The 15,857-nt window shown below is 36.7% G+C and overlaps 1 protein-coding gene across 1 annotated transcript in view; it reads left to right on the top strand.

Annotated features, from left to right (window-relative positions):
- The first annotated feature begins 267 nt into the window (after nucleotides 1–267).
- Nucleotides 268–15,857, top strand: part of OSMR (oncostatin M receptor) — a 28,948-nt gene continuing 13,358 nt past the window's right edge. The window contains exons 1-7 of the mRNA XM_062513095.1: nucleotides 268–316; nucleotides 5,284–5,380; nucleotides 9,706–9,869; nucleotides 11,377–11,536; nucleotides 13,048–13,320; nucleotides 13,899–14,025; nucleotides 15,273–15,430. Coding sequence (XP_062369079.1) covers nucleotides 293–316; nucleotides 5,284–5,380; nucleotides 9,706–9,869; nucleotides 11,377–11,536; nucleotides 13,048–13,320; nucleotides 13,899–14,025; nucleotides 15,273–15,430 — 1,003 coding nt within the window. The 5' untranslated portion in view covers nucleotides 268–292. The remainder of the gene's footprint in view (nucleotides 317–5,283; nucleotides 5,381–9,705; nucleotides 9,870–11,376; nucleotides 11,537–13,047; nucleotides 13,321–13,898; nucleotides 14,026–15,272; nucleotides 15,431–15,857) is intronic.

Raw genomic sequence — 15,857 nt, 5'->3', positions numbered from 1 at the left:
GAAGTGCGGTTTTACTTTGAATTTTAGCACTTCTGATGCCTTCTCCACCCTTTGCCCGCCCCTTCTCCCGTGTTTTGCAGGCACCCCTCGGTACGGTCGTTCGGGAGGGCTGGAGCGGCGCCTGGTACCGCTTTGTCCTCCGGAACCCCGCCAGCATCATCGCATACCGGGGAATTTAAGGGCTTCGTGACCGTGTAGTCTCCTCTGCTTTCAGGATGCCACTGCTTAGCTACAGCGTAAAAGCTGCTGATCTGGCTTGAGCAAAAATTACCTGAGTGGGGTACCTCGTGGGATGAGGATGCTGCACATGCCAGAGGTGATTAGGGTTTGGTTTCAACGCCTCCTGTGCCTGCTGCTTCAAGAAGCTGTTGTCTTGCTCAAAAATGTGAGCACAGACCTTTAAATCCGGCATCATACAGTGAAAACTTGTTTCCACTTTCTTTTAAGCAGCTGAAATCCTTGCTTGATCTCAAGGCCGTTTGAGTAAACTAGAAAACATAAATTCCAGTGTGGTTTCCTGATTTTTTTCTTTTTTTGAGTTTGAATATTTCTCTGGCATAACATTTTTGCCTCTCTTTTTATCTAAGTTTTGGACCAAACTCCAGCAGGGCAAACCAGATAGATCCTAGCAGAGTTACAAGTAGACAAGGCCAGAAAAATGGCTTCTCTACAATTGCTAACATTTCTGATGGGGCAGGAGTAGTTTTACCAAGTTCATTAATTGCGTTATAGTTTTAGATTCAGTTTTTCCCCTACTTGGATGCATTGTCTGTGGGACCCTGAAGTAAATGTTTTTCTGTTTTGCAGAGCTTTTTAGAAAAGCAACAACACGCATCAAAGAGCTTCCTGTTTATCAAAACACAGAAGATAAAACTACCCCTCAGCGGTCAAATTATTACATGTGTATTAGACCTTAATTATAGAAATTACTTTCTTTGTTTCTCATGCAGCCTTTTAAACTTGTTGCTCAACCATTAAATTACAAGGGCTTATTAGGAGCTTTCTGTGTCTTATACACAGATGTATTTTGTGTACTAAGTGCAATTGAAACCACCTTTAAAATTTCTTGGGTGAAAAAAGAAAAAATCAGGAGAGCAGAGGCACTCTGTGATGTAGAGTCTTTGTACAAATCATTAATTTAGGGCCTTCCAGCTCCTTTTGACATTTACCTAGTTATCTCTATTTAGGAGACAAAAAAACCTGCATCAGGAGGATTAGTTAGTCTACCTGTGGTCTGCTTTCTTTCTAGGAGTGCCTTTTGGTAGGCTGTGGATAGAGTTTATTAGAGTTTGGCACTAAAATGTCACTTATGGTATCGATCTTGAGTTGTATGGTGGCAACTTGGATTGTGATTCTGATCCTCAGTTTGTTTATGAAGTAGAATAACAACATGGGATGATCAGTGTTATGTATTATTATCTGAATTGTCTCATTGACAGTCTTCTTCTGTGTCTGGTTTAGAAAAACTTGTTCAGCCCATGTTGTTTATGGGGTGGTATCCATATCTAATACTCTCCATTAAACTGATTAATTAATAGATTCTGTAACTGGAAACATTTGTTTTTTCAGCTTGTGTACATGCTCAGGTTCATTTAAGGATTTGGCTTGTGCCTGGCAGCTGTTTTAAATAAGCAAAGCAAAGGGCACTGTGAAAACAAACTTGTATTAAGTATGATTTGAAATATGTGCCTTTAGGAAGATTTCTGCAAATCAGATTAACTCGGCAGTAAGCTTTGACTAGATGTTCATAGTACATGGATGTTCCTTTCCTTATACACACAATTGTTCCAGGTGCAGCAGTATGTGCACAGTATAGCTCCAACTCTCAGTCGTTGAGTTTCAGTGCTTCAGTGACTTTGTAGTGGGGTTTGATGAAATGTTAATCTTTGGTGTGTTCACTAGGTAAATAACGAGAATTTATTTTTAATTTCATCCATGGTATCACAAAAATGTTGGCTTGGACTTCAGGGATCATGTAAGACAGCCTTTAGCTCTGAAGGAGAAGTAGTCTACTTGGAGATAGTTATTTAAAATATTCACAAACCACCTACTTGAGGAAATTTCATTTTCTCAAAGGTAGTTTGTGCCTATGCTGTCTCTACTTCTTGAATGACTCCTCTTTAATTGTGTTTAATTCTCCTTGCTGCTGAATATTATTTCAGTTGTTGTCAGGTATCCAAAATAACTCTATATTGTTCTATATTCTAATAATAGTTCTATAGTAGTATCTATCAGTGCTGATTAATTTCAGTAAGTTAGGCAGGGGAGTCCTGAATCCTTCTGTATCTGTTTTGTCACATCGCAAGTTAAGTTATGATTAAAAAAAAAAATAAAATAACAACTAGTGTTTTAATCTGCAGGCTGATAAAACCAAGCAGGTCTGCTTTATTTCCCCCAGAGAATTTGAGCTTTTATAAGAGAAAAGAATGTACAGTAAAAATTAAAGATTAAAAAAAAAACAACTAACTTCTATAGTTCTGACAGATCATTTTGTGCCAAACAGACTTCAACTTGCTACTCAGTATCTCCCCTTTACTGGCAACCTGTCTTCATTCCCTTTGTTGTTCTGTTTTCACTTGTGGCAAGGATGTTGTTGATCTATTGTCATCAATCATTTTGCTGCTGCTTTTTTTTTTTAAATTAAATTGGTAATGTATTTTGTAAAACTGTAGCCAAGACACAGACTTATAAGTTATGATTTTATAACAGTATTTAATTATTGATAAAACAGAACAAATACTTGACATTGGTTGGTGGCAATTATTATGTGTGATTAATTTGTTAGTCACAGGCAGACGTTTCTGAATAAAGAGGATTTAATTCAAAATATTACTCATGTATTAAGGATCCTTTTTTTTCTCAACTAGTGTTTAATTTATTTAAAACTACTTCATATTCTGTTTTGTTAGACAATTCTAGGACTTTTTTCATGAAAATTGGTTTGTTACCTACAATTGCACTTATTACCACAATTTATTTATTATGCATTATTAAACTGGTTTACTAACATAATGAATAGTGAAAACCATTGTCACTATCCAGTAATCATTTATTATATTACACTATCCTTTAGTACCATGAGGCTTTTCTTTCCATCAATAAAAATAATCCAGGCTGTGCCATTAGTGAACTTGTGGTGTAAATGACTGGAGCTAGGCAGTTAAATTAGACACTGGTTTCTTGACAGCAGTTGAGAATGATTCTTGAGAGCATAAAAGAAGCTTGGATTATTTTTCCAAATAGGAAGTAATGTAAATAGTCTAACATATCAATATTCCATGGTACCTTCCCGTCATTTTTAATGTTGGATTTAAATGATTCATAACCAATAGGGCAAATCTTGTGTGTCCAGCCTTGAAGATATTTACAAAATTAGGAGTCTTGCAGGGCCAGATTTTCATCATGCTCATATAGTTATGTCAGGAGATATGCTGCTGAATCTAACTGACCACCCTTGTGTGAAACTGTCTCAGAGTAGAGAGTTGAGTTCTTTGACTTTAAAAGCAGATTTAATTTTGTATATTTCTGGGGGGAAAAAAAAGGATTTGTAAGATTTGGCTTTGTATGTTAATATAATTTCATACAACTTGAAAAACACCAATCTTCTGAAGGAGTTACCAGAAGTTTTAACATGATCTGCCTTGGAAAAGTTCCTTTTTGTGTCATTTACTTATCACTGTCTTTTGTGTATTGTCTTGTTTATCCCAGACAATACACAAGAGATTATTTTTCCTTTTAGCTGCTGAAAAACCCTTGGAAAATGCTAGAAAAAGTAAGATTTCCCCAAATCAGTTCCTGGAACAGTCTAATAGTTGCATGTAAATTAGGCCTGATTTCTCAAAAATATTTAGATTCTTCATACATGTTGATCTTAATGTTATATAAATACTTCTGAGGATATTTGTTTAGTGGCAGGAAAGACTGCAGAAGCTTATGCATTGGGCAAGACAGCACTCACCTGGTAAATATGGGGGCCTCCATGTGAAGCATTTGAGCTCACAAATAGAAATTTGGGCACACTGCAGCAAGGGGCTTGTTGTGTGCATTGAGCCTTGGGTTGCAATGCTGCATGCAGGACTGTTCTACAGTGTTTGTATGACCTTTAAAAACATATTTTAAAAAGAAGATGAGAGTCTTTCCTTTTATCCTTCAGAGGAATTCAGAGCTCAAAACCATTGAATGTAATTAAACTTATTAGACTTAAGAGTCTGCAGTTCTGAGGTATTACATCAGAATTTTCTGCTAGTAATAGCAGAATAAATGAATAAATACTGAATAAATTATGTAGTGAATTCCTGGCCCTTCTGAAATCTGTAAATGTTCTGTTCTTCACTTTGTGGGAACAAGTAATTTTGGTTATCTCCTGCTAAGCAGTTGCAATGTCTGTTAAGGAAGTAGTGATCAGTATTCTGCACGGCTTCAGAAATGTAAAATGTACAAGTTTTATGTTAAAGATAGCTGTATCCATTGTCCTGTTTCTGTTGTCTATACTCCTTGCACCCTCTGTGCCTGAGAGCTTTCACCATACTGCAGCCTGGTGTTTAGCCCTCTGTCTACATGGGGGAATTTGCAGGTGATTCATGTCTTCTGAGATCTAGCATACAATCAGTCCTTCAGAACTGGGCTGTGCAAGTCAAAGAGTTTCATCCTGGCACAGCATAAGTATCAAAACTGTGAATGGAGTGTGGGATAGAACTCTGTGGTTCTTGAGATGACAGTCCATCTGGGAATGGAACTTGCTAAGGCTTGAGATGTGTGTTTCAGCTCCAGACTAACTAAAGCCCTCCATATATAGTGTCTTGTGTGCTGATAGAGGAATCTGCTGGATTCCTCAGTCAGGCTGTAGGCAGACCAGAAATCACAAGGCATTTTGCACCTTTAATATTCTTTTCCTCTTGTTAGAATGGGCATCTTCTTACTTGTGCAGGAGGAAAGCCAAAATATATTAGGACAAACGTCTGCTTCAATATTTATTTGAAATGACTGCCTAAAAAAATTAAAGATATTGTGTGATTTATTTGTTTAGATGCAATTGAACTTTTTGAACTATAGTGCTACTTTGCTACTTTGTGACTAGGTCCTAAAAACAAGAGGTTTACTTTTTTTTTCATTCTTTATCTTTCTTTGTGTGTTCTTCCTGAATTTCTCTTAAGCTTCCTGGAGTCTGATTGGGTTTTTATTTATTCATTCTTAAATATAGGAATATTATCAGGACTATTGTTTGGCATGCTGCATTGCTCCTGAAAGAAACAAATAAATATAAATGTTTTCTTTGCTGTTAAGTCTTATGCAGGAAAAGGTGGACACATGATGAATCACTTAATTATTCTGGCAGTACTGCTCCCCCTGGGGACATGCTACACTTCATACTCACAGCAAGGTAAATGTCTGAATGTTTGCTTGTTTTATTTGGAAGCAATGTACAGTTGAAGCTTTCAACTTGTTGATTTTTAAGTCTCTGATTAAGCAATGTGTCACACATTTATGGTAAGGTGATGGAGCAACTTTCATTATTACCTTTTGTGAACCATTAAGCAAAATTGCCTGTTGAATCAACAACTTGCAATGATGTGAAGCCAAAGTGTATTTATTTATTTGCTTCTTCTCTTTCTCCAATGATGTGTACTATCATCTTCAAATAATTTATTTCCTCTTTGGCAACTTTTATGTTTTTTTACTTCTTTCCTTTCTTTTTTTATCTCATCTCTGAGAACATTAGCATTTCTGTTGGCTCTTCTCTGACTGTGCCACAGGATTCCAGGACCAGATTTTTTTTTTTTTCACTTCCCATATTTATCTAATGCAAATACAGAAAGCAAATATGCATATTTGAACTGGGAAAAGTTGAATATAATGATAACTTTTCAGAAGGCTTTGTATTTTAAGGTTCAAAAATACAAGTACTAAAAAAGTACTTGTGTACTTGCTGCTAGCAGTAGCATTTGGGTATGTCTCCACTAGAAGAAAACAGAAAATTTTTAATTGACCTTTCTGTGACCACCACTAAGAAGGCAGACCTTATCATGCTCTAGTCTGCATTATGGAAGTTTTATTTACTTTTTTTAAGCTGATGAAGAAAGAAGACAGATGTTTGAGGTTTTTAAAATGTATTTATTATCATACTGAAGGGCCTTTATATCTCTTCCTGACATTTTGTCTCTCTTGAAATTCATGTGTTCACACACCACTCACCCAAGTATCAGTTTTGAGACTTAATACTAGGGCTCTTAGAATGGCAAAACTTTGTAATGCAGGCAAGTCCAAACAGTTACTTCATTACAGTAACTTGGTCACTTGTTTTCACATGCAATTTTTCAGGAACAAAATTAGTCTCTGTTGTTAATTGTAACTATCCACATAGTCTTGAGTTAGCTTGCAAGTTAAGACAAGTCTTAAGATGCCTTGAGCAGTTAATTTTGCTAGGAGAGAATATTGTAACTGTGAATGCTAAAAATTCTTCCACATGTTAAAATTAAGCTACATAATTCTTTAATGCCTACATTTTAACTGGTGGTCATCAAAATTTTGGATATATCTTTAACTATATCTTTTCTTCTATGTTTTAGTACTTTGTATAAGCTCCAACTGGTGATCTAGACTGTCTTATGCCAGACTCAGTGGAAAACAAAATAGTGTGGAGTGCAAAATTATATGTCATCTAGCTGAAGAGAGGTAGTGGAGGGACACTTGTGCAGATGGAGAAATACCAGAAACTAACAAGAACTTTGAAGATTTTTTTTTTATCAAGTTAATTAAGTATGTCAGGTGGAAGTATTCCTTATGGTGAGAAAAAGGATGATATTTTCATTTGGACAAAAATAAACAGATGCAGAGAGGAGATACAGGCTCATCATCAATGCAATAGACATAATAGTGACACTTGCAATTAGAATTTGCTAGAAAATGAGCAGATAGAAAATAGGGAAATTCAGGAGATATGCAGAAGTTTCTTTTAATGGTGCACCCTGAGAAAGAAAGGGGTTTCTGCCAACTGGCTGGCTTCTCTTTCAGGTGTGTTTATTTCCCTTCCCTGGACTCTTACTTTATGCCATTGAATTTCACTGAGAGCTTAGAGACTAGCAGGGTCCTTTCCTTCTCCCAGTTCCTCTCTTCCTCTGTTGCTTCAGCAGTGCAGACAGAAAGACATTAATGGCAAGGCCCAGTGTTCTAGATCAGCTTGTGTATGTGAAATGAGATCCCCCAAGAGATTTGCTACACGGTGCTTCGGGTTAACAGATGATGAATGTACAAGTAAGTTTGACCAGAAAATGAGCTGCTAAGATTACACACTGGAGATAAACAACTCTGTAATCAATTCTTCAGCATAAGTGGTGTTTTAACAGTGTTTATCTTGTTTTGATGGTCAAAGTCTGTAAAATGTGGGAAAATGAAGTGTGTTTTGTCCTATCTTCCCAAAATAAAGTGATACTCCACTTCCACAGTTAGTTTTATGAATCACTGTATTGATTTGGTTGTTCTGGCTCCTTGCCTAGGCATTTGTTGGCAGTGAAGCTAATAGTGTTTATTTTTTCCGGTAAAACCTAAAATTGATACTCTGTCATCATTCAGTGAAATTTACCCCCAAGCCTTCCACCTTGTTTATTGAGTTTCAGACAGTAATTGTCATAGGTACTGGGCTTCCTTAGGACAGTATAAAACTGATGCCCATTGTTTTTCAACAGGAGCTGTGAAGCAAGAGATACACTTTTTAGGGGTCATGTCATTACTGTAGCCAAAAAGGAAATTTTATTTCTGCATGTGAAACATTTTGCACTTACCTCTCAGAGACACTAAGGCTGTCAATTCTGCTTTCACATAGTTTACAAATTAATAATTTCCTGGTAATTATAAATTGAGGCTGCTGTGAAACTTCATAGAAGGTGTGTTATACATATTTCTTTCTCCAAAACACTTGAAGATACCACAGTCCTGGTCCTGAGACCATGTGTTTGAACAGTGAAACTTGGTTTGTTCTCCAAGCTTATCTGAAGATGCTTATACTAGTAGTTTCCTCTAGATGTAAAGCATATGGTTTTCATTTTGCTCTGACTTCTAGTACCCTTGGAAATGGAATCAGTTAAAAATAACCCAACAATTTTTTGGATGAATTGCTAAAAGAGAATTCTTTCTTCCAGCAGTTTTTAATAACTTTGTACTAATGATAAAATACTTTATTTCCTCAATTTACTCTTTAATTTTAGTCTGGACTTATATAAACAACAAAATTGTGTCAGTATTCGTATAATTAACAGGTATGCTTATGAAGTTTTATTTGCTTGCTTTGATTGACCAGAGATTGTTATAACTGCTGTTCCTCTTGAGCCTTTCTTTCCCTTATCCTAATGTAAAAATCTCAGTGTCAGAAAACTGCGGCACAGAGGTTAGGGTAATGCTGACACTGCAGGATAAATTGCACAATGATTTGTATATGTGGTGGCTACCAGAAGTATCTATCAGAATGTAGCTTCTCAGTTTAAATCTTCTGAATGCTTGTATTTCTGCTAGTGATACATGATGGAAGTCCCAGGTAGCTCAGTGGCAAAGCGTATCTGGGAGAAAGCAGTTTGGTGTGAGGGGGCTGCTGAGGTCTCTCAGTCCATCGTGTCCTTGATAACTCTGGCTGTAATGTGGCAGGAATGCACAGAATGAGTTCTATTTTATTAAAAGGTTCTATTTTATTAGAATAAACATTCTGATCTTGTCCTTCTGTAACAAGCAGAAGCACCTTGGAAAGCACCTGTGGCAAAATAAAAAGCCTAGTTACGCAGACATTTCAATTCCCTGGTTTCATTAACAACCAGATAAAATATAGAGGGGTTATGTTTGCTTAGTTTTCAGGAAGTAGAGAAGTGACAAATCAGTGAGTGCTATATTTCATGTCTTCCAACAGTTAGGGTTTTTAGGGAGGAGTCACAAAGGAATCATCTAAAAAGAGGAACCACTTACAGGTTTTTTGTAGTTTTCAGCAGAACAATCTTGCAGGGCCTTTTATAACCCAACACCAAAATTCTGACTTTTAAACTTTACTTTATCATATCATGGTCTGGAATTAAATCCAGACCAAGAGAAGAATGCCAGTGCCATTAGAACTAGGTGTCTAATTCCAGTAGGATCCACAGCCATGAACTAAGTTCTGTGTACAGCAACTAGGAATGAGCTTAATACTAGACTATTGTCTTAGCTAGCTACTGGAGGGAAACCCTTTCTGTTCTGGAGAAACTATTATGTTCAAATAGTGGTTTTGCATTAACTCATTTAGTCTGGATTAAGTCAGAGATCAAAACTGAGCCCAGAGTTTCTGCCCTACAATGATAAGAAGGCTTGCTGTGGTCTGGGATTTTTTTGGGATTTAGTCCCTCTTAGTACGTTATGTTGTTCCCCTTCATAAGATTATGAAGAGATGGATCTGTATTCCCACAAAACAGCTTGTAAATTGAGAGCATAAATAAATTCAACAGCATACCAAATATTATGGTGGGGAGCCATTGAGTAGATTCAGGAACATCATTTTAGCCTGCTGATTCCTTAAGAAGAAGAATGATCTTTCCTTTTGTCATCATCAGCATATGTCCTGATCACTTTTGTTTTTTTCTTTCAGATCCACCTGGTGTGAAACCTATTTTACCTCTAACCACTATTTTTTTTCAGATCTGCTTTGTAACTTAGCCAGGCAGTAATATTTTTCTGCCCTTTTTGTGCTCCTAGAATCTGATGTGTTTCCAGTAACATACCTTAATGTTTCCAAGGATTTGGATCTTCAGCAGCTGCTGGTGGAATGGGATGTTGTCAAGTCTGCACATGATGCTGAGCTGGCAATGTCTTTTGAGATACAAGTCCGTCGAACTGATGAAGCTACTACTGTGTGGACAGTACGTATACTTAGAAAAGAAGTGTACTAGTCATTTACAATGATGGCAGATGTAGTGATGTCTCTTGGCAAAGTCCCTGTCCTGATAGTTTTCCTTAGCATCTAAACCAGTAGCATTTTCTGAAGAGGAGATCACCCAAATAATAGGCTTAGGCCTGTTCTGGGTGTTTTTCTGTTTGTGACTTTGTATGGGAACAGTCTCCAAAGAAAATTTAAAACTTAGTAAAACTGAAAAACTGCACTAGCTCATTTAGCATTGCTATTTGTCAGAAAATACATAAAACAGATAAGGGCTTACTTTTCTGAAATCAGCAATCAATCAAATAAGATAGATGTTAAAAATCACAGGTTACATTGATCACCCTAGTTGGTGGAGTTTTGTCTTTGAATTTGAAGACCCACATCTTCACTGCAAATGAGCTCTATGCGGTTCTGAAGATTTTTACCACTTTAATATGCTGGATAGGATTTTTAGCCCAATGAGTAGGTCTAAGCCTGAAGTCAGTAACTGGGGCCATATTGCTACAAACAATTAAGTTTTGGTTTTTTTGAAGTGTCCTTCAACAAATTCATATTAATTTGTTGTTAAGAAGTAAAAGTGTTTCAAATCCAGGGGTGTAGTCTGTACTCTAATTCATAATAAAGATGACAAGTTACTTTGGTTGTCACTACCATACAGGAATATATTTGCTTCTGTGTTTTCTGAAGTATGTGTACAAATAAGGAAGCTCTGAATCTGCTCAAACCAAAGCATGGACAGCCTATATAACTTCTACAGCAGTGGCTACATTCCTCAGGACTATAACAGAAAACAAATTTTGAACAGATGGCCGAGTTTTTCTCAGAGCAGTGGTAATGTGAAAGTGCAGGTGTTGCTGATAGAAAGCAGTACTGGAGAGAAGTTCTCTATTTGTCATCGTGAGTCAGGGCTTTGGTACAAATCATACAAGCAGCACAGATCTAAATGCTGGGAATCTGGAGTGGTTCTATAAGAACTACTAAAATATATTGAATGATATATTCTCATAGGTTGGAAAAATTCTTTTAAGATCATTGAATGCAGCTGTTAACCTAGCACTACCAAGTCCACACTAAACCACATCTTTAGATGCTGAATCTGTGCATCTTTTAAATCACTCCACGGGTGGTGACTCCACCACAGGGATGTATAACCCAGAACATTAAGATGCATTTGTAGGCAGCAGCTTATGTAATGGCAGACCCAAATAACATACTGAAAGTCTCTGGGAGCAAATCCATGTCATGAGAAGCAGAGTCTCACTCCCAAATATGTCAGCACATCAGTCACTCCACCACTGCTAGCACAGATCTGTAAGCAGCTGATTAGCTGATTGGTTACTTAGTGTGAGATCATATGTAGCTAGTGGAGTTTCAGACATTAATTTTCAAAAGCATTTTTCTCTTTGGAGTGTTCTCACTGCTTTTGATTATATTTCCAAATCTCTATGTTGCTGTGTTTTCAATACCTTACTGCTTTTTGTTTGTAGGAGTTTCATAATGTCACACTTGATAAATTGGGAAAGCCTCTTCATTGGACATGGGATTCAGACGTACCTTTGGAGTGTATGTCACATGCTGTGAGAATCAGGAGCAAGGCAGAAGCATCTAAAATCTGGAGTAACTGGAGTTTGTGGGAGATTGTCCCCGGTAAGCAAAACAAGACTTTGCAATACTGGATTTTCTTTTTCAAGTATTAAGCTAGTTTGCAATTCACTAGTGAATGTAACCATGGAGGAGAGTTTAGGAGAGATGGCATCACATTAAGAATCCATTTGCTCTAAGCAATAACCAGTTCCTTATATTTTGCTGGCAATAATAGCAGTGCTTCAGCCATTGCTATAATTTACAGACTGTACTCCTAAGCTAGTAGACCAAAAGTTTTAGAGCTTCTTTTTTACTCACACGTTAAAACAATGTGGTAGATGTAGTGGCATGGGATCTTGGTTAGGTATGATCTTATGAATGTGTTGCTTTTGTTTGGGACTCGTAGCTTGAATTGGTATTACAGAAGCAGAGGGAGGAGCAAGTCAGCTCCCTTTTTCACTTGGAGTTAATATCTTGGGAATTATATGAGAATAAACAGGGAGTGAACCAATAATGTAATTAATGACATCACAAAATTTGTAGTTTTTTGGATTACCATGTCTTACTAGAGCAGTTTGGTTTCCAAAGAATTTTGTTTAAACAAAATATGTAACTACTTTAGAAAATATGACTGTAGTGATTTTATAATAAAACACTTGATTGGAGCAGCAAGGGCTGTTAGATATTGGAGACATCATGTGTATAGAAGTAGCATCATAGGTGTTCCATACTTGTATTGTGGCACTCATCTCCCTCTTGTTGTATAATGGGAAGTAGGACACAAGACTCTCTTTTTTTGTCACACAATATACTCAGTCTTGGAGATTTTATTTTTTTCACTTGCAAGTGGATGGGGCTCAAAAATACTAATGCTTGGTCACAAACTGATCCCACATTACAGGCCTGATTTAGAGCTCTCTGAAAGATAGTAACTCTAAATGTCATCAGGTTTTTGGATCAGATCCTTGACAGTAGATTTTAACTGTGCAATATGTGTAAAAACTGTGATCACACTTAAGTTCCACTAACTTTTCCTTCCAGCAAGCAGTCCAACATAGAAAGCTGTGGGAGTCTCATTCCAAGCTGATTATTTCACTGATCTGATTCAGTCAATGTTGATTCCTCTCACCTGAGCTCTGCATCAGCATAAGAACATGATGTTTTTGTAGCCCTCTGCTCCAAGTCTTCAAGACCAACATTTTGGATATAAGCAACAGCCTGTGTGTAGGACCAGGAGGTCCTTTTGTAAAGGCAATTCTTAGAACCAGGAGGTGCTTTTGTAAAGGCAATTCTTGACAGAACACTTGCTTTCTCTAAGTGAAAGGCAGTAAAACATATTTAGGTAGTTTGTGGGACTACGTTAGATGTTTATGAGTTTAAGAGAAAGGTAGCATTACATGTGAAATTCATGTCTGTATTGGGAAGAATACAAAATACAAGTCTATTAATGGATAATGTAGTGTTAGCAATTTCTTGTGTAAATGCTTTGTTTTACATTCTGGCTGAAGGCTGCTGCCCTGAGCACATTTTGATTTTTTTTTTTTTAATTTTTTTTTTTAAAATTTAATTTACAGGCCTGGACAATTCAAATAGAAGTGAACCACAAATCTTTCCAAAAGAAAAGTTTTTAGCAGAAGGCTCTGATATCACTCTTTGCTGCATAGGAGGGAAAGGTCAAACCATTAAGAAATTCTCTGTATACCCAACTGTTGATGTTTTCAAGCGCACAAGCAGCCAAGTCAGTCTTCTCACCGTAGAAAATCTGTCACATGACAAAGGGTCTAACATTCATTTCTACTGTTATGATGAAGATGGGCGATTACATCAGGCAGCTTTCTTTGTGGGTAGTAAGTGAACACATTGTTACATACAGTTTTATTTTCCTCTTGTTATTAACCCAAGAATAACTGTAGAAAAAATGGATGGGAAAAGAAGCTTGCTGTAAGTTGTCGTGTCTAGCTGAACTTTGTCTTGAGACTTGAGATCTGTAAATGTATATAGAGAAATCAGGAAACAATAGCATTAAATTAATTGACCCTATGACAGTTGGTTGATTCATAAATATATCCACCCTTTTTAGTAGCTGAGCTTCATTGTCTGTTTGCATTTGGTAAACACTCAGTCTCCTTTTTGAAGGCTAATATCAATTTTTAAAGATAGAATACATTTTGAATAAATGAATTGATGAGTATAAAAAAAAGATAATAGAGTACAAAAGTGTTTGATTGCTATTGACTCATGGTATTATCCTCACTATCTCTGCAGAGTGGTCATTGAATAAGTGTAATTTCAGTAATAACATCTATATGAAACCAGACTTCATACTTATCCAAAATTTCTAGATTGTTATTGTATTAACAATGTTGATGAGTTTTGCCTTGACTGCCATGGTGTTGGTGTTTTTTTGGTTATTTTGTCTGACAAGAACCACCTGATACACCTAAAGACTTTTCCTGCCATACTCAAGACATGAAAAGAGTAACATGTACTTGGAGAGAAGGAGAGACTTATCTCTATGGACGGAATTCACCACAATACATCTTGTCTAAAACGTAAGTCTCATTGTCATATTAACTCTGATCTGTGATGTATCAAACACTTATCTTATTTCCTTCTTTCCCTTCGAATCTATGAAAATCTGTGTAATTACCTGCTTGCCTTTTTCCACTTCACTGATCACTTATTTAACAAAGCTTGAGCAGAGCAGAACTGCTCTAAATCAGACCAGCAATTACAAAGTTGACAGTCCTTTAGATCAAGGTCTGCCTGATAAAGCTTATTCTAACCATTCTTTGGAGTTAATATGTTTGGATATTGTTCAGTAGGTATGAAGATACCCTGAAATCAGGATGTAGATAACTTTAAAGTATAACATAATTATTGGGTAGCACACACAACAGATAACTAGGATCTGATCAGCTGGTAGGCTGAGTATTAGTGTGCTCATGATTCATTTATACTAATGCTGACTCAAACTTAGCACTATGCCAGATTAAACTCCCTAGTTATTTTTCTTTAGGATTTTAGAGCATTAAATGCTGATGTTTTCCTTCTTGAGTCCTTGGGCTACTGATAATCCTGTCTCAAATGTCCTAGTATCTGATATTTCTGTAGTTTCAGCAGGCTTCATTACTTTAAAAAAAATAAATGAATCTGCAGACTTTATCATAGCTCTTTCTTAGCAGTCTGAGTCAAGGGTACACAGCTTTGGCATATCAAACATGGTTGTTACATGAGGAGAGAGGCTTTACAGCAAGGCCTGCAGAGAAAGGGAAACTCAAAACAGGACAGATACCTCATAATCACAACAAACTTTCATTGAAAGATCTCAGCAAAAAACAGCCCAGCATTGCACATACCTTCCTGGTATCACTCACTCCTATTAAGATACTGTGATGGTGATTTAAAAATGCAAGGTTAGAAAATGTACTTCAAGATGCAGTTGAAATTACAACTACATTTAAAAGCTTAATGGTAAACGTGAATTATTTGAGTCTTGGCAAATAAGTCTCTGGTTTAGACTATCTGTAAGGAAATTTCTAAAAGCAATGTAGCTGTATCTCGAAAAGACAAACCTGGATTTCAAAGGAAACTTATTTTAAGAGTATTTGTATCCATCATACTTCAGGCTAAGGGAAATAAGTGGGTGGCCTTCTTAGAAGGCCTCCTAGCCTTATATTTTAGGATGCTGTATTCTAGTTGGACATCAGAAACTTCCAATATCTATGTTGATTGTATATTATGGAAAACATCTTTCTCTCTCTTTGCCCTGCCTCCTACCTCTTCCTTTCTTTGATAGGTCATCACCGAAAATGGCTCTGTGCAAAGCAAGTTGTTCCAAGCAATGCTCATGCTCTTGGGATATAGGCCAGCAGTGGATCTGGAATGTCACAGTCACTGTGGAAAACCCACTGGGAAAGAAAACTGCCACAGATGTCTTTGATGTAAATCACAGAAGTAAGGGGTTTTAGTATGTCTTTGTTCAGGGCTTTTTGTTGCTCCTTCTGAGCTTTATGCTTCTGTATCATGGTTTAAATTATGGAAGTCCTCTGTTTTTATCTTCACAGTTTAGTTACTTATCTGTTCCTGTGCTATAGTTACCTGCTCTCTCTTCAGTTTCAGCTTTGAAAAGTTGTATTAACAGTAGAAAATAGCTTTACTCCAAGTGTCAAATTTGGTTATTGTAATGACCCCTTAATGTTTCAAAATCTGTTGCTTTGCTGAAGCTGGTTAATGGAAGAGAAAGCAAGGATATAAAATGAGGAGTTTAAACAAAATATCTGTGTAGGTTACTTGGGAATTGGTATGATATGAGATGTGACACACGTGTGAGAGCTATTGCTGGGAAAGAAGTGGTTGTGCTAACCTGCTCTTGGTCCTAATA

Source organism: Cinclus cinclus, chromosome Z (assembly GCF_963662255.1).
Source record: "Cinclus cinclus chromosome Z, bCinCin1.1, whole genome shotgun sequence".
Classification (NCBI taxonomy): Eukaryota; Metazoa; Chordata; class Aves; order Passeriformes; family Cinclidae; genus Cinclus; species Cinclus cinclus.
This window is presented reverse-complemented; position numbering and strand designations above follow the sequence as displayed.